Here is a 20022-nt window from a genome sequence, read left to right as displayed (position 1 = left end):
TGACTAGTGATCTTACACAACTGTCAAGCCATAAAACTTTTTACATAAAAGCATACTCAAGATATATACGTGCCGTTCTCAGCTACAGAAACAATAAAAAGATCGTGGTTTCCAGGGGGTTGGGGGGAGGGAGGGAGGGAGGAATGAACAGATGAAGCCAAAGGGATTTTTAGGGCAATGAAATTACTCTGTATGCTACTATAGTGGCTACATGTCACCATTCATTTGTCAGAAGCCACGGAATGTACAAGAGTGAACCCTCATGCAAGCTATGGACTTCGGTTGATAATAATGTGCCCACGTTGTTTCATCAATTGTACCAAATATGCCGCATTGATGAGGGATGTTGAGGGGAGGGGAATGTATATATGTGGGTGGGGAGGGCTATGTGTGAACTCTCTGTATTTTCTGCTCAGTTCTGTTGTGAACCTGAAACTGCTCTAAAAGAATAAAGTCTATTTTTTTTAAAAAGATATATATGTGCTGTACTCAGAAGACCTCAACTGTTGGGTGACCATGCCCCCATGTGCCTGGCCCGTTCTGGTCTTCAGAGTAATTACTTATAGGCTCTCCTTTTTTTCTCAAAAGTCTTCTGATTTTAGGATTACATTAACTACTTAACTGGGGGGAAAAATTAAGCATAAGAAGATACTTTTGTCGAAAGAGTATTTTCAGAAACACCACCCTTTCGTTCTTTACCTGCGTGAAGGAGCAAGATGAGTCTTCCTTTAACTAACTCCAGTGTGATGTGTTTACCATTCTGTCCTCCTCTGTGGAGTAGAATCCCGTGGTTCTGTCTGGTTTTAAATTTCAGAGAAATAACGTCTTTGGTTGAATTCATGGATTTCTGATGAAATGTGTACAGCAGGGAACTTTTCCCATCAAAACTAACCATCTCAGATCCTATAGCAGAAGACATAAAAAGTGGTCTAAGTATGATATACTTTTATTAGTACATTAAAGTGCATAAATTAACACACACGCATACATAGTATAATTCTGGTTTGTTTAATGTAGGGGAAAAAATGGTACCACCAACTTTCTCTTGATACTAGTGGTGGAGGTGCCTAAACTTCACTGTTGCCATTTTCTGACATTTTCCCCAAAATATGTCATCTAGAAAGACTTTCATTGACTAATTCCAATTGCTCTTATCTTTTATTAGGCTCCTATTCCCATCCTGTAAAAAGTGCAAATCAGGGAAGAAGTTGAAGTCAGTCTTCCCTGAATAAAATCTCCCTGGATATTTAACAATCATCCAACATTGCTCTTTTCTGAGAAGTTATAATAGTTCGCACACACTGGTAAGAGATAAAGTATCAGTGTCACTCAGCGTAAACGGCTTAATTGTTCCCAAACCAGCAGCTCTGACTTTTAACAACCCTCACATAAGCAGTCACTTAAACATACTTTTGTCTGGCCATAAAAGACATGCATAAAAACACCAGATTTACTAAATACTACTTTAAACTCGTATTAAAGGGTCTTCAGTAAACTGGGATATTTTTCCTCCGAACATTTTGGCCCAGTGACAGCACAAAAGGGCAAACATTACAAACGTTACAACACAAAACACCTATTTAGTAGTGTGCTTACGGTACAACAGAAAACACTTTTTTTTTTAATTGAAGTAAAGTTGATTTCCAGTGTTGTTTCTGGTGTACAGCATAGCGATTCAGTTGTACACATACATATATTCCTTTTCATAGTCTTTTTCATTATAGGTTATTACAAGTTCTGAATATAGTTCCCTGTGCTGTACAGCAGGACCTTGTTGTTTATCTATTTTGTGTATAGTAGTGTGTATCTACTAATCCCAAACTCATAATTTATCCCACCTCCCCTTTCCCTTTTGGTAATCATAAGTTTGCTTTTTATGTCTGTGAGCATCTTTCTGTTGTAAATAAGTTGATTTGTGTCATTTTTTTACATTCCACTCGTAAGTGATATCATATGGTATTTGTCTTTCTCTATCTGGCTTCCTTCATTTAGTGTGAAAATCTCTAGGTCCATCCATGTTGATGCAAATGGCATTATTTCATTCTTTTTATGGCTGAGTAGAATTCCACTATATATATATATATACCACATGTGGTATATATATATATACCACAACTTCTTTATCCAGTCATCTGCTGATGGACATTTAGGTTGCTTCCATATCTTGGTTATTGTAAATAGTGCTGTTATGAACATTGGGATGCATGTATCTTTTTGATTTAGAGTTTTCTCTGGATATATGCCCAGGAGTAGGAATGCTGGATCATAGGGTTAAGTCTATTTTTAGTTTTTTAAGGAACCTCCACACTGTTCTCCATAGTGGCTGCACCAAATTACATTCCCACCAGCAGTGTGGGAGGGTTCCCTTTTCTCCACAGCCTCTCCAGCATTTGTCATTTGTGGACTTTTGAATGATGGCCATTCCGACTGGTGTGAGATGATACCTCATTGTGTTTCTGATTTGCACAAAATACCTATCTTGTGTGACGCCTTAAGCACAATGTGAAGGTCCTCCTGCTTCAGCCATCACTGCACTGCTGCCATTTTCTCTGAACTTTCTGACTGTGTCTTATCTTTCCAACTCTCGAGGTCACCTGCACTCCATTTAGATTAAGTTATATTTTACCATTAATATAAAAGGGCAGGCAAGCCAACTGAAGACAGAACAAGAAATGCACAAAGGAATTTAGATCATCCAGAAAAATCTCCTGTTTCAGAAGTAAAAACAAAAGACATAACTGTCCCTTAAAAATGCCTGTGTATGATAAATGAAGGTCCAAGAAAAAGCAAATGAAACATGAAGCTGATGTCTTTCAAGCCAATGATAGAATGTTGTTTATTTAGTATCAGAAACACTGTGACGAATGTATACTTGGACCTGCATTTCTTTCAGATGAACCAAAGTTATTTACAGTAAACCCTTTATGTTCACAACCTAAAAGAATCATCCATTTTATGCAATTACCTATTGAAAATTCAGAAAGTTGACTCATAGACATGGTGTAAAATATATAAACACTACATTCGGTCTATGAGCCATGTAAACAAACAATTATTCTTCATTGCATAACTAAATAAACAGGGCTGATGAAACCGTAACTGTCAATTTGAAATGATGTTCTTTAGGACATTAGATGACAATTAACTGACGAAAACTTGATGATGAAGATTCTAAGTGCTCTCCCATTTTCTGCAGGGTTGCTTATGTCTGTCACTGAAAGGCAATGATAATAATTAAGGCTTATTTTTGCAGTCAGCGAACACTTTTTTTCCCTTAAATGATTTTGCCAGGATGATTTTGATCAAATCATCTTTGCCCTCCTCTTCCTTGTCGGCCACTATTGCTTTGTAACAGTAATGTTGATTTTCTAAGAATCTGAATCTGGCATGTTCGTTGAGCACAGATTGCTGGGCTCCATGTGAGACTTTCCCACTAACCAGGCTTAGGGGTGAATCTGCATTTCTAACAAGTCCCCTAGGAATGCTGATGCTGCTGGTCTGTGATCATATTTTTTTAAGGTATTTATTATTATTTTTAAATTGAAGTATGGTCAGTTACAATGAGTCAATTTCTGGCGTACAGCATCATGTTCCAGTCATACATATACACACATATGTTCCCCTTCATATTCCTTTTCATTATAGGTTGCAACAGGTTATTGAATAGCGTTCTCTGTGCTACACATTATAAACTTGCTGTTTATGTATTTTATACACAGTAGTTAGTATCTGCATATTTTGAGAGCCACTGCCCTACAGCACCGACATATTTCCTGGAACATCCCCCTCAGGCTAAACAGAGCAGTGAAATATTTATTAAGTGACAGAAACACAAAAGAAGGGCCTTAAAATTCTTTTGTTCTCATGTTTTGACTTTCTGTCTAAGGCGATCAGTAACACTTGTACTGAGAACAATTAACCACATGTTAGTCATCAAATTGTATCTTACGAGGCAGATTCAACGTGTATTTTGACAGATTATTTAAGCCTAAAGTGACTAAGTTATAATATAAATACACAGCCAACTGAGTGAAGCACAACCACCTAAAAGATAACGTCTCTTGTAAGAGTCCTGAGAGTTTAACCGAAGTCTGAAGTGATGACAAACTTAAGCTCAGCTTAAGAAGTTAAAAAAGATAGAAGAAGTCAGAAATTGCTTTGAGAAGTCTGGACTGTTAGGCAGCTCCTCCCCTTTATCTGAAATCATCCACATCACTCCACAGTCCCATGAGATAATTTCCAAAGGTTTGTTTAAAAAAAAAAAAACAACAACAACAAGCTAGAAAACCAAGAAGAGGTGGTGAGAGCACAGCTGCGTGCAAAGCCTGACCTATCTGCCGGCTGGTCCTTCCCAGAAGCAGCCTGCCGTCCCCCACGCTGAGAACCGCCCCGCGATGGAGCCTCCGCCTGGTTCCTGATCACCGAGCGGTGAGAACGAGCTCGCCGCCAGACATGTTTCCATCCTTTGATTTAAGAACCAAAAACCCTACTTTACAGAGGAAACCCCACATTTCATTACTTCTGTTGCCCTTCCTTACTGCATGATTCAGTATACGTGGTGGCTCCTCTTGAACATGCATTTTATAAGGCAAAGAATAGGTCAATATTTCGGCTCCTGGTTATATATATTCTGTGTATAATATCAAAGACTGGTTTTTCTATAGCTTCAGACTCCGCTTTGGCAAGGATTTTGCTCTGGCACAACATAGTTTTGGCATTAAAAGGCCATTTTGGGGAGGGGGAGGGTATAGCTCAGTGGTAAGAGGGCGCGCTTAGCAGGAACAAGGTCCTGAGTTCAATTCCCAGCACTTCCATTAAAATAAATAAGTAAATAAATAAACCTAATTACCTCCCCCCAAAACCAAAACAAACAAAAAAAAATAAATAAAATATTTGTTTAAAAGGCCATTTTTTCCTCCTTCTACCCTCTCCCCCACTGCCAACCTAATTTCCATCCATCCCACAAGTAAAACTCCATTTTCAGTGGGTATCAACGTTGAATCTACGAAGTATCACAAAGGCTGCCAGATGCTGGGATAAAGCAGAACAGGACAGACATGGCCCGGCCCTCCCACAGCTGGCAGTGCTTCCCTCTCTTACTTCTGCTGCCATGAAAAAGCGTGTTTCACCTGTACTCGCCCAGTGTCTTCCTGCGGGTTGCTAGGTGACAAGGAAACAGCGCACAGTTCAGGATGGAAGTAGGAGAAAGAAAAGCTCTTGTCTGATGAAAAAATGTTTGGAAAGAAAGTATGCAAAGAATCCAGGGAATCCAGGCATTACACCATCACACAAAACTTAAAAATAGGCATCCAAAAGTAGCCAACCGTGGTTCAAAAAATGGGCTGCACTGTTGCTGAAGCCCCCCAGTTAAGCCCATCCAGTAAGTGCATCATTGTCACAAAAGATGATTTAGAGCAGGAATGTTTAGATTAGAAGCTCAATTATAGGCCCCATAGAGAGAATCCATTTTATAAAGTGTCATTTACTTAGAGATGGTCATCAATCAACCTGAATATTTGAAAACAAATTGGCAATTCAGTGAATATAATTTTTTTTAAAAAATCAGCACTAAATATTCAAACACGATTTGTAAAAGCAATAGATTAAAAATGTAATTTTAAAAAAAATCCTATTTGGGGATACAGAGTACTTGGCTCGGGGAGCCGGCAGCAGTGAGCTCTCCAGGTGTGGATGGGGGAGAGCCCCAGATGGTCCCCCCTGAGTTCACTCTCCACTCAGCAGAGGCTCCCTTGACCTTCATTCTGTTGGTCACGGTGTGACCTGGAGAAGCCACCTTCAAGACTCAGAGCTCACTGGTAATGAGTGCTAGGGTGACCTTGACCCCATCAGTCCACTAGCGTTAAGAGTTTTGCTATTAGACTACGATAAGAGCAAATAAAATTTTATATGTTCATATTAATACAGTTAATCCACTATATTTATTTGAATGAAAATATCAAAATCATGCACTAAATTACCACTTAGCATCATACTTAACTTCTACAAGAAACCCTCCTGAAAAATGGCCTTCTGTGTAATTCAGCCATTTAAGTAACTGGGGTACGTGACACAGAGGGCACTGACTATGCACTGAGATGGAAAGCAATAGCTTCCCCTATGGGAAGAGCAAACAGCCCACATTCCAAAAGAGCAGGAAGAAATATGATGCTTAGGTGAAAGTAGGAACTGGTTTTTTTTCCTCCAATTTTATATGATTTTAATTTATAATCATTGGTTTTAAGAGCTGAGGTTATATTTTGATAATTGCGTCACTAACAACATTATTAAAAGAAATACCACACATACTTGCCAATTGGGAAGGAAATCCATTTCACCAGCAGGGCCTGACACATGTGAGTTCTCAGGGGGCACTGGCTGCATCCTTACCGGTAGAGCACTGGGCAAAGAAAAGGGGAGCTACAACAGCTGAGACTGTATTTACCAAAGGGGAGGGTGTGGCTCAGTGGTAGAGCGTGTGCCTAGCATGCACAAGGTCCTGGGTTCAATAAATAACCTAATTACCTCCCCTGCTAAAAAAAAAAAATTACCTCCCGACAAAATTGCATTTACAACTTCCGCCTCTGATCATGATGGAGTAACAGAGGCCAGATTCACTGTCTCACCTAAGCAACCAAATAAAAAGGAAATAACATTAAACAATTATTTTCAAGATATTTGGCATCAAGCTAAAAGGGAGAGTGATGCCCAGGAGCAGAGAGACAAACACCCCTGCCTCAGGAGAGTCACCAGGTCACAGAACAGGAAGGAGGGCTTGAGGCAAAGCCCAGCAGACACCCTGAGTGGAGGAGGCAGAGTCCAGAGTCTGGTAAGAACCAAGCACCTGGGGGCCATCGGCAGAGTATGGGGAGGGGAAAGATGAGCAGAGGGAACACTGGTGATCTGCAACACACCCCTTGTGAGCATTCAGCAAAGTCCTGATCAGTGCGTGCAAGTAAGGAGGCTCATCAAGACTGGGAAAAGAACCACCTGAGAGAATCAGCGGGGAATTACTGCTAACATGCACACGAGGATGGGAGCACTGCCCATTCCAACCATCCGGACTGGAAACCCCACAATTCACTGTCCTTGGCAGGGTACTCAGAAGGGTCTTACTCCAGCACCGAGCCCTAGGCTAAACACTACTCTGGAATGGGCTAACGAATTTTAAAACAAGACCTAAAAGGAACAGATCCCTTAATTCGATGTGTCCTTGAACAGAGCTCAAGCATATAAGACTTCAAAAATAGCCAACAAGGTAAAAATCAAAATGTCTGGCATCTAATCAAGAATTTCCACAACACTGTGAAATGATTATAAATCAAGAAAAAATGTTAAAAAAATTAAGCACAGGGAAATATATACAAGATCTTATGGTAGCTCACAGAGAAAAAAATGTGACAATGAATATATGTATGTTCAGTGTATAACTGAAAAATTGTGCTCTACACTGGAATTTGACACAACCTTGTAAAATGATTATAAATCAATAAAAAAAGTTAAAAAAAAAAGAATTTCCAGGCACACAAAAAAATGTGATCTATGTTGGGGGGAAAAATCAACTGAAACTTACACAGAATTGACAGAAACATTATAATTAGCAAAGGAAGACAGTAAGGTAGTTGTTGTAACAGTCATCCATATGTTCAAAAAAAGTCCTGTAAATACACAAAAGATACTAAAAGAAAGTGAAAATTTCTATGTCTGAGATGAAAAAAACATGCTGAATGGGCTTCCTGGCAGGTTAAACACTGCAGAGGAAGAGATTAGGGAACTTGAAGACAGCAAAAGAAACATCTCAAATAAAATAAAGAAGAAACAAGTTGCTATTTAAGACAATAAATAGATCATCAGTGAGGTGGGTGACAAAATGAAACCAAGCAACCTGCTATGCGCTTTAACTAATATGTGATAATTGGGTCCCTTAAGAAGAGAAAGGAGGGAGGTCAGAAAAAATATTTGAAGAAACAATGGCTAAAACTTTCCAAGTCTGATAAAAACTATACACTCACCAATTCAAATAGCCCAATGAACTCCAAACACAAGACACGAAATAAAACAAAACCAAAACATAGCAGAAACAAATTGCTTAAAACCTTAAAAGCAGCTAGAGAAAAAGAGGACATATCACATTCATGGAAACATAGACATACAGATGACTGCAGACTTCTCACCGGAAAGAATCCAAGAGAACAAACAGCAGAGCAATATCTTCAAAGTGTTCAATGAAAAAAAAAAACATCACCCTGGAATTCTACACTGAGTGAAAGTAACTTACAAAAATGAAGGTGTAAAAATGACTTTTTTCAGACATACAAAAGCTGAAAGAATTTCTCCCCCAGCACGTCCATACTACAAGCGATATTCAAGGAAGTCTTTGAGGCAGAAGGAAAATGGTACATGGAAATGTGGATCAATACAAAAGAATGAAGAACGCCAGAATTTTCATGGAAATGATTGTGCATAATTTAAGTATCTTTTTAAAATAACCAAAAAGGTAAGATTTCTAAAATGGCTAGGTGAGGAACCTGGCAAATCCTATCTCCCAAAAGCAGTGATAAAACTGGGGGGAAAGTGTCAAAAGTAACAACTGAAGGACACTGGAAACTGACTACAGACACACAATCAAAGTAGAAGTATGGAGTCAGGAGAATCTACTGAATCTCAATAAGAACAGTGGGAATCTGTGCTCTTTGAGCCAGAGGCGGCTCGACCCCCAGCCCCTTGGCACTGAACTTCTATCAGGGCTGGGGGGCTGAGCACACGGAAGACTCCGCCCCACGGAGCAATGGTAACAAGAGCTATCTAGCGACAAGCAACGTGGGAAGGGCCACATGGCAGCCAGCCTGAGAGTGCCATGCTGGCTGGGGAAAAGCGCTGACAGGCTGACCAGCCAGCCGCTTAACAAGTTTAGAGGAATTTGGAGGGACCTAATTTAGACCAGCAGTCAGGAAATACATCTCCAAGGAGGAGACTTTAAAGCGGAGACCTGCATGAGGGCATATAGACAGACAGGTGACAGACTCGGGCAGAAGCATTTCAAGCCAGGTAAATCGCTTGTGCAAAGAAGACAGTTTGTTGGCAAGTCTAGGTTTGCATTTTGTGGGTGACATGAGAGAGCGAGAGGTTTGAACAATTTGAGATGACTGAGGGTACCATTTGGAGAGTGCGTGTTCAGAATATGATATTCTCTAGATGTGTAGGGATAGAGATGTGTCAAAGGTGACTCCCATGTCTCTGGTGTAAGTTCCTGGTGAATTAACCAAGACAAGGAAAACTAGAAGAACAGTAAGTTTAGAAAGCAATCCGAGACTCATTAAGTTCTAGGTACCTGTGAGCAAGCAATGTTACTAATAAGAGATCAATCCTGTTTTCTTAATAACTGGTCCTTTTGTCCAATTCTACGGTTTTTCCAACATCACAGGTCATGTCAGGTTTAAAATTCTGGTAACAAACTGTAATGTTTTAAATGCATGGAAGTTATTATTCCTTCAAATTAATCTAGTTATTATAACATAACCCAAATTTGCTTGTTTTGCTGCACTTTATCAGCTGTGTATTGATGTGCCTTTCAGCATTTTCTTTCAGCAAAAGCCTGAGCTGTACTCCTTTAGATGTGATAATTTGCGAGGTGATTAAAAATAAATCAGGAATAAATTGTGTAATAACTTGAATAGAAATTAAATTACATTAAAATAGCATTAAACAAATGTCTTCACAGAAATATGAGAGGCTGTTCTGTTTCATATGATCGTAGGATCAATATTATTTTAACTTAAGTATTTTTAGTATTTTTTTTAGTATTTTAGTATTTTTTTAACTTAGTATCAGATAAAAAGCATAAGGCTACAGTATTAAAGTTTAGAGAAGTTTATTTCACCCTTAGGTCAAAATTTGTCTTCTATTTATACTTGGACATAAATCAGAAGAAACCCATGCTCAGATTTAGTTGGTTTGCAAAGAATACACATTTCCCCTCACCTGTACTGGCTCCTTAGCACATGGGGGGCACTGTGCCTTGTTCATACTCAGCAGGGTGCCTTGCTGGGGGTCAAAGTTGTGTAGACATGTATTGAATTAAACTAACACTTTTTCTAATCTAGTTTGACTATTTTCTGCTTTATCAATAACTGGAATGGATAATACGGATCAGCGTTCTCTCATATTGACTAAAGATCATTATCAACTTTCAGGATTTTTCTTCATCAAGGTGACTACGTCCATTTTCATCCTCCATTCTTCTGTTTTTACTACTGCATTTTCTAAACTGAGATCTACTTAGAGTAGAACCAGTACTGAACAGAAGGAAGTTCCATATGCAGACTCTTCTCTCAATATTCTCCTTAAATGTTTCAAAATACACACTCTTTGTGTTTAATGAGTGTTAACAACAGATTTATAAATCTATAAATATTGACACGTTAAGACTGCTACATAAAATCTACATTTTTTCCACTGCAAGTCAATGTATTTTTTAATAAATACAAGATAGTAAAATAGACAGTTCCATGTTCTATTCCCTTCTTTTCTTCTTTCTTAATCCATTTTATTTTCAGTGCCTGATTTGACACAGGACTGGCGGGCCACATGGATGACTGGTAGATGCCATGGGGCTCACCATTGTGAGCCTCTCTATTCCATGTTCCTAGTAACTCACACCCCTTCCCTTCTTTTTTACTCTCCTTCTTTCCTTCTCTTATTCAAACAATAAACACAACAATAAACATAAAATTACAACAGCAGGGCCAATACAACACAATATGGCATGGGAACACTAGAGAACTGAGCATGAACGTGGGGAGTCAGAGTAAGTGGCACAAAAGAGACAGAAGGGACCTAAAAGATGAATAACAACCTCATCAAAGAAATGAGGGTGGATCTGGGGACAACCATCCAGATGGCTGGGACTTTAGGGACCTGTGTCAGGATGTCAATTTGGAACTGATCGGGCAGTATGTAAATGTTGCAAACTTAAGAAAGTGGATGAAAACTCAAAGAGAGACCTTTTTAGACTGGAATACGGAGCCTAGACCACGTCAGTAGGGGATGCTGACACTGGATGGATGGGACTGGTAGAGCGAGGGAAGGCCAGAGAAAGTGAGGGGTCTCAGGGCAGACCCCTGACCCTGGTGTGCAGGACAGCCGGGACTCTAAGAAGACCCCAAGCACTCACTTCTACTCTAGAAATGGAGGAAGGGCTTTTTAGGGAGGGAAAATGTATATGCCAAGCCAGGGAGCCATGAAAATGCACCATGTTGACAGGAATAATAAAGATCATTGTAAATGGAATGTAAAAATACGAAGCTGAAAGGAGGAGTTGCATCTGAGAGACTGTGACATGCCGAGATGAGCAACGTGGACATTGTCTCACGATCAACAGAGCAGTGGAAATACAAATAAAAAAAAAGATAATAATGATCACTTTAGGCTCTAAACCGTATCGTATTAAATTACTGTCAAAAATAAAAACGCAAGGTGCTATTCTTGAATAAAGATTACTAATAAAAATGAAGAAAACACAGCCACTGCTATTAAGGAATGCATTTTGTATCTTAAAAACAGTGGTGATTATTTTCTGTTTGCATTCTTATGCTAAGAGCCCCTTGTGCCCCCAGAGTTCAGGTTTGCTGAATTGAGGACACACTCAGATTCCACGACAGCCGCACGGCCCACTGGCCCTTCCGGGGATCAGGCAAGCGGCTTTGATCCTCCTAGTACCGACCTCTAACCCAGGAAACCGGAGTAATACCTCCTCACGAGGAACTTCAAGCTCACGGCAAATCCCCATCAAAGAGCACGTTCCACTTTGAAGTCAGTAAACCTGACGTTGATTCCAGAGTAATGGGAGAAGGGGAAGCTAATTTCAGGGGATCAAAGAGAAACTCTAAGTGGCAGACATCCTAGCCACTGCAGCCGTGAGCACACTTAGGGACCCCAGAAACAAAAGGATGGAAGGAAATGACCAAGGGAAAGAGGGGGAAAAGTTGATGGCCGTGCAACACCACGGATGGTAAACGTTCCTTGGAACTATAACCAACAGAGAGCAGAGGCAGGGTTAGGAGGCGAAGCGGAAGTGGAACGTGTCATTAGGAAGAGGAATGAAACTGAGGCTGAAGGTGACCCTTGAGTGTGGGATGGGCTGCCTGGGTGAGCCTCACCTCCACAACCACCCACTATCTGTGGGGTTACCGAAGTGGAAATGGTATTATTGCTATTCAACAACTCATTGCGCCCCACAGTGCCCCTGCCGTCCCGCATCCCTGCACCATCAGAACCCTAAATTCCTGCTCCCACAATTTACATGTGCTGTTTCCTCCTATGAACACCCCCCTACCTCCTGTCTCACTACCCAGCCCCTTTACTTTGAAAACTGACTGCCAGAAAGGTTCCTTTTCTAACGCCACGGACTGACCACTCTATCCCCCATGCCCCATATTCCTGCTGCAATATTTTACAATTGTTTTGTACAACTTCATGACTTCTCATAAAATCCCGACAAAGAAAATAAATAATTTTAGAAGTGTCCCCCACATTCAGTACAGTTCTCTGCAGACATCAAGTGTCTGATAAATTCTTACACAACAAGTGAGGGAATAAAGAAACGAACGCCTGGACAGCATGATATTTATGAGAACAAAATTAGGGGGGAAAGACAGCTTTTAAATCCTAGATCCAATATGTAACAGCTCCAGCAAACATCTTAATTTCTCTAAGGTGCAGTTTCTTCCTTCTCTGAAGTAGTGAGGTTGCAGCTATACTGAATCCATTTGGTTGGTGTGGGAGTTGAATGAGAAACATCTCAGGAGGCAGGATCCGAAACATTAAACATCTTGTGTATGTTAAATCTTACTGTTACACTCTTCTGCAAAGCCAGTGCCCTGATCAGGGCCAGATGAGGTGTGACCAAAAACTCCAAGATGCTCCCATCCAACTTACTCTTTGGGTTATTCTCCAGCTTTCTGGAAGATTACTTTTTAAATTAATGTTTTCATTTTGTGTTAATTGACGAAATACCAGTATATTTTGGATCTTCCAAATGGCAGCTGTAGCGCTGATTTCCCATATATTTCAATGAATGCTTTTCTGCTTGGGTTTACGCTCACGGGGGCTGCCAGTTTTGTAACTGTTACCGTCAGTGGAGGAAAGAGGGAAGACGTTAATACATAAATGACATGCAAAAGAAGGTTTCCCAGCAATGAGCGCAGAGAAAAGGAGAGGAAGAAGTGAGTCATCACTGGGTGCTGGAGACAAGGGGACACCGGCATCCACCTGCGTCCCCACACACGACGGTCATCTCAGTGTCAGAAGGCAGCACCATCAATCAGAATCAATTACTGCTGACTTGAACCTTATTAATTTTACAAAGTACCCACTAGAAGACGGGTACATTAGCAAATCTACAGGAATCTAAGATTCTAAGGCTCAGTTCCGGTCTATTTCCGAATTCCACTATAAAATAGTAATAAAAGTAACTATAACATAATCAAGGCTTTCCATAAATATTTAGAAGGCTGGAAAGAGTCAAGTTCAGTTTTCAACGCGGTGTTTACAACGCGTCGCTCCGTGACTGACGTCGGCCGGAGAATAAGCGCCACTTACGGTAGGCACAGCCGTACACTTCGACCCGCATCCCGATCCTGCCCCTGGGGTTCCACGTCAAGGGGAGGAAGCGCAGGAACCTGGCTTCAAAAGGAGGCTCGAGTCTGTAATGCACCACACTGTCTGCATTTGTGTTTCCTGGAAAACCCTGGGGGAAAATGGAGAAAGGGATCAGTGAGTCTGCCGAGTATCGCTGTCAAGGTGTCGCCTCCCATGCTGACTAGCGACTGATGCTTCACTTTGTTAATATGCAAATGACTGCCTGCGTCAAAGAAACTAACATTTAAGAGGCATGTGACAACCTCTCTTCAGTGCCTGAATTAGTCCCCATCATCTAAATTTTCCCTATTTGCAGAGTAGTTTAAATTTCAATGGCACCATGAAAACGGCTATAAACCTGCTACTTTTGAAGGCTTGCTTTTAGCAAGTTGCTCATCCCGCAATCACTTCCTAATCTCCAAGCAGTCAAGACACTCACAAGCAACCGCACCTCCAGGGCAAACAAGCCCGATGGTGACTTGCAGGATGCGCACTAAGAACCCTAGACCCTAGGATCTGAGAGCTGGGAGGGGCCTGGACAGCGCTGTAGTTCAAAACCCTCAACTTGCAGATGCGAAACTCAGGCCTAAGAAAGCAAAGAGGTTCCGCGGAGGTAGGAGAGCCATTATGCAGAGTGGCCAGAACTAGGTCCTGCGGCTTTGGACTTCATTTCCAGTGTTCACTGTGTCCAGTGTTCATTCCAGCATTCAGGGGGTGCCTGGGGGAAACACACCAACACCGCTGGCCACAAGACAAGAGGAGTGCTCTTAGCTGCAGGCATCTGGCTTCCTGCTAGAAAGGGCAGCATGAGAGCAAAGGAACTTGTTTATAGGGTGGCTTCTGTCTCACGGTGTCCTTTTTAATATAAATATCACCAAGTAGGGAAACCAAAAAGTGGGTGATGGTGCTGTATAGAAACACATCGATTACAGATATGTTTCTAATGACTCAGTCATTTTTTAAAAGGTAGGACTTACATAAACTTAATCATTTTTAAAAAGGTAAGACTTACCTAAACATGAGAAAGAGTAACAAAAGACAGCACAAATGCCAACACACGGAGAATGCATTCCTGTGCCCCTCTCCATCCATCCTGGCAAACCTTTCTTCAACAGTGTTTACGGAAGTGCTCTGAATTTTTCATGAAAAAACGATGGATGGGTTTCAGATGAAATGAATGGCTGCCCACAATTAGCGAATCCGCTCCCCCTCACCCCTACTGTCTTCTCAACCTTAGTAAACGCTGACAAATGTTTATCAATACCAAGAAGTTTTAGGAAGGGTTGAAAGATCATCACAACTCATCTGCAAACACTTCCTTGTGTCTCCACCTCCAACGTCCATCCAAATGCAGGGCTTCTCTCTCTCTCTCTCCACCAGAGCCCTGGAACTGGCTGCAGTCTCCTACGGACCAGTGCTTCCACTAGCTCTTTCTGCCCTGGGCATTTTAGAGCCACAAGGCCAAGCACCCGTGCTTGAAACTCCACATCCCTTTTAAAACTGGGTCCACTGATTCCTCATCAGCTTCTCCACCAGTTTTCCCAGCTGCTCGATGCAATAGTGAAGCCAGAACAACCTAAGGTGTTCCTCACTGTAACACGGCATCTAAACAGAAAATGCTGCCCCATTCAAGGGCCTGACCAGTTTATGCTCTGAAAACTAACAGTAAGGGCTTTCAAGTGTGTGTGTCTCTTTTGAAAGCTCCTGTCAAATGTGAAGACTACCTAAATTCCATCCATTTTTTTGGAACGCACAGTGAAAACGCAGAACGTAGCGTTATTTGGAGGTGGGTCGCCTTCAAGTTCTCACTCTCCGATCTCGCAAAGTTTTATCATCTGGAAGTCAAAGATGTTTACGTAATAGGCCTCCATTGAACAGTAATACAATTAGGGAGCAAACGGGGTGGACACCTCCTTAGGCTCATCTGCACTAGCCTCGCACCCACCTGCCGTGCCGTTAATACACACAGCCAGAGACAACAACGCAGCCCCACAGCAAGACTCCTTAATTCAGCAAGAATGATACCTGCCTGGTTATTCAGCCTTGTGAAACACGGGCCAGGTTTACCAGCCAGGCCAAACCAAGCCAAATTAGTAACCAGGTTTATGAACCACGACCGCCAGGGAGACTTCCTTGGTATAAACAGACCAAACTAAGAATACAGAGAAGGCAAATGTAACGAGGATGCCTGTCCCAGACACGGTAGTAAGACTTTTTTTTTTTTAATTTTAGCCTTAACAGAGAAGTCTTTATTTTGTCCAAAACATCCCCAAACAATACAACAACCTATGTGTAAAATATAGAACATCTCCAGTATTTTTTTCCTTTTTATGGGATCAGACCAAGGATAGGCAAGAGGAAGTACTGCTGGTGGGTAAGACAAAAGCGGATTCAGGCAATGACTTACTTAGCGGGGCGTTAACATTCAAAGACCAGGGAAACAACAATTTTAGCCAGAAAAGCGGTATGTAAGCGTCCCTAAGAAGCTGAGGTTCACATGCTGTGCTCTCCTTTCCTGTCACCTCATGCCCGCTTGGCTATCCTCGACCGTGCTTCTTTGCCTTCTTTCGTAGAAGAAAGATCACTTCGAGGAGCGGTACTGTATAAAGGTACAGGGAGTACCTAGCCCAATGCCAAATATTCACCGTGAAAAATCATAATGACAAAGCTTTAAAGAAAAAAAAAAGAATAGTTTAGATTTCACAAGTAGATACCCTTGCCATAAATGCTTCCAAAAACAACAGGCTTTTACAAAAGACTAAAATATCCTGTGAACAGCAGTAAACAGCTACTCAAGTCATTCGCCAGATTCGTTCAGTCATTTGTTTCTGGTGCATCCTTTCATCTCAGGAAGGCTGACAATCATCTGATTTCTTTTTCAGCGAATGATCTGTTGCTAGCCTACTCTTAACGACAGAGAGGAAACTGATACAAGTTTTGGTTGCCTCGGCACATACACTGGTCTTTGGCTGGTCTGGCATTTCTTCCCCTTTTTCTGCCAGCTCACCAAGAGACCCCAAAGGAAAACTGCTTTCACAATTCTGGGTCGAGCAGACCTGTGAAATCACAGGCATTTGAACAGAGGAGCTGCTTTCAAAACTGTGTTCTTCAAGATCGTATTGAACAAGGGCCTCTTCCAGCTCCTGGTTTAAGGAGTGTGGTGCTGGGAAATCACTGCTCTGGAAGTAGTTTGTTAGCTCTGATGCTTCATGGTTCTGACTCCCCAGGTGCACGATTAAACTCCCACAGTTGGTGAACATGGCGCCACGTGTTTTGCACTCCTAAATCCGAGGCTTGCAGATAATGTGCCGGGAAACCCTCACGTGGTGTTCATATTCCCCGAAGGAAGTGGCAGTGGCACTGCGTATCTGGCACCGGAAACAGCATCTCCCTTCATGCTTTAGGCGATGCCTCTTTAGCGAGTGAGCCCTGGTGAACTTATTCCCACCGTGGTCACACTGAAACAGTTTAATTCCTGAGTGGATGAGCATGTGCTGTTCCAGGTTCTGAACACGGGTGAATCGCACCCCACAGGTTGGACACTGGAAAGGTCCATCTGAACCATTTGGACCCGGTCGTTCTGTGCTGCTGGTGGGAGGGGCAATGCAGAGTTGGAAGGGATGTTGAGCATATTCCAGTCAGTCATCATCCTCTGCGTGAGCATCAGTGCTGGAAGTGCTCCGACGTGTAGGTAAGCCTTCAGTGACACCTTCATCCACTAAGCCTGTAGAAGAAGACTGAGCACTGATCAGAAGGTCCTCTTGGACTTGCTCACTTCCTGGCACCATCCGCTGACCACTCAGTGAACTCTGAGAGGCGCTGACAGGCTGGGGTACCTCCTCATGGACTTCCTCATCACTTCACCTTTCTCCTTTGACCCGGACATCTTCCTCAGGACCCAGAGGCAAGGTAGTCTTGGTGCTCTCACAAGTCACATATTCCACCATTCTTCTACCTGTCCCAGATGGCCCAGGTAATTCTAAAGTCCAGGTATTTTCTGCTGGCTTAACCTTATCAGGCGGAAACCTTCGATCGATTCCATAAGGTAATGGATCTAAAGAGTCAACTGGCTGATTTCTATTTTCCGAGTAGGAAGCTGACGAATTCAATACCTGGGGAGAACTTGTTTGTGTGCCACACTTTACAGGACTTTCAGGAGACACACCAGTGCAGCTTTCACACTTTCTGCGGGATTCTTGGCAGACAGGAACGGTTCTTCCTCCCGCACTGCACTCTGAAGACACTGGAGAAATGCTTCCATCTCGAGACGTAAAACTGCAGTTGGAGTTATTTTCTTGTCCAGCATCGAGACTCTTTTCTGGTTGGCTACTGGGTGTATTCCATAAAATGCCTGATTTCATGAACTCTGAGCAGGTGCTGGCAACACCGAACATCCGCGTACAGCTGGCTGCAGCCAGGACATCCGTGGTACTCTCTGTGTTCATTGACAGAGTGGCTGTGCAAGCATACTCTAAAAGGGGTAGAAAGCCAGTCACGGAACACGATGCGGATCCAACACATTCTTGTTGTCATCCTCTGCCCACACGTCTGGTGCGAAAGAAGTCACCGCAAGCTGCTCGGACCGCCTCGCGTGCCCGGAAGAGTTTGTCCGGGTATTTGGACGCGGATGGTGACAGCACAGAAACGGCCATCGTTTCGCGGCATGTGTAGCTTTCCAAGCATTTCCTGGCTGTGGGAAGAGGAACTTTAAGTAGATGTGTTCACGCCCATCTTTTCCGTCCTCTTCTGCAGATGCTCCTCAAGGATGCAAATGAATCAGAGACGTCCTGCGGGCGGCGCGCGGCGCGAGGCTGCTGCCCCCCACCAATCCCGGCGGGCGGAGGGGACCCTGCCCCGGGGACAGCGGGGCGTGGCGGCCCCGAGCGGCGGGAGGGACGCGCTCCGGGCCCCGGGGGGGGAGGAGCGGGAGGCCGCTGGGGACGATGGGCCGAGGGCAGGCGGCGGCCCGGGCAGCGCGGCGATGGCTCGCGTTTTCCCGGCGGGACGGGGTGGGGCAGTGGGGGAGGGGAGGGGAGGGGAGGGCGGGGCGGAGGGGGAGGGGAGGGGGGAGGGTAGGCGGGGGAGGGAGCCCCCGCCGGCGCCGCTCCGCTCACCCCTTAGCAGGACTCCTTTTTGACTAATGAATGAAACATCCCCATGGAGCTAATCATTCCTCTTGTTCAGTGAAAGTGAAATCTTTGGACCTGCATCATCGTTTCTTACTGTAATGATCAAGTAAACTCTTTCCACTGCCTCCAGGCCCCAGAGAGGAACCCAAGAATGTCTACTCCTGGCCTTCATGCTCAACTCCACGTCGACTTGGGCAGAAGCATCCGTTTCTCAGCTCCACCACTGCCCAGCGCACATCCTAAGGTGTCACTGTCTGCTGCCAGTCACAGCTCCTTCAGTGACAGAACCAGTTTGGTCAAACCTAACTCTAAGGGTTGGCGTAGGAATTAAGTGAGATAACATCTGAAAAGTAGCCCGCCCACCGCCCACTCAGGCAAAAGGCTCCAGGAGTGGTGGCCGCTGTGATTGTGGCCATGACTGAGGTTTTGGTTATTGTCCATGCATTTGGCAGAGACAGCTCATCCGGCAGATTCTGCATCTCCTTCTTCACGTTTTATCTCAGGTTCAAGGTCTAAGACATTCAGATAAACAGTCAGGAGACGAACATCAGCTCTCCACTCACTGCAATTCCAACCCTGGAACTCAATGTAAGAAGTAAAGCCGGTATGGATTTTAGTGTGGCTGTCGAAGTTTTACACCTCAGCATAAACTACATAATAAAATTATTTTCATATCACTTATATGTGGAATCTAAAAGTAACTGACGCAAATGAACTTATTTACAAAACAGAAACAGACTCACAGACACAGAAAACAAACTTACGGTTACCAGGGGAGAAAGGGGATGGAGAGGGATAAATTGGGAGTTCGGGATTTGCAGAGACTGACTACTATATGTAAAATAGATAAACAATAAGTTTATACTGTATAGCACAGGGAACTATATTCAACACCTTGTAATAGCCTATAATGAAAATAATGTGAAAAGGAATGTATATGTACAACTGAATCACTATGTTGTACGCCAGAAATTAAAACATTGTAAATTCTATACTTCGATTAAAAGGGGGGAGAAGCTATGTGAAAATTCTAAGAAATAAAATAGTTTCATAAGGATGATATTTAAATTCATTTATTTTCCCTATATATTATTACTTCTTTCTGAAGTAGTTTGTTTATTGAACAAATAAAGTTAGAAAACTGTACTTCAGATCAGTGTGATGACCATTTCCTACAGCAAATGAAATTTCTCTTTTTGTTTTAATGGAATGTAAGACAGACTACTACTTAAGAAATCTTTTAAGTGAGAATAATCTA

General features: G+C 42.6%; 1 protein-coding gene and 1 pseudogene across 1 annotated transcript in view; both read right to left on the bottom strand.

Annotated features, from left to right (window-relative positions):
• LOC102529128 (contactin-associated protein-like 3) overlaps positions 1-20022 on the bottom strand; it is a 154603-nt gene that overhangs the window by 72361 nt on the left and 62220 nt on the right. The window contains exons 6-7 of the mRNA XM_072952685.1: positions 13597-13744; positions 700-903 (exon numbers count right to left, since the gene is read on the bottom strand). Coding sequence (XP_072808786.1) covers positions 700-903; positions 13597-13744 — 352 coding nt within the window. The remainder of the gene's footprint in view (positions 1-699; positions 904-13596; positions 13745-20022) is intronic.
• Positions 16482-18366, bottom strand: LOC102531202 (zinc finger and BTB domain-containing protein 44 pseudogene; annotated as a pseudogene).

The sequence above is a fragment of the Vicugna pacos genome, chromosome 31 (genome assembly GCF_048564905.1).
Source record: "Vicugna pacos chromosome 31, VicPac4, whole genome shotgun sequence".
NCBI classification, from domain to species: Eukaryota; Metazoa; Chordata; class Mammalia; order Artiodactyla; family Camelidae; genus Vicugna; species Vicugna pacos.
The sequence above is the reverse complement of the archived record's forward strand: the minus strand, read 5'-3'. Positions and strand labels throughout refer to the sequence as shown.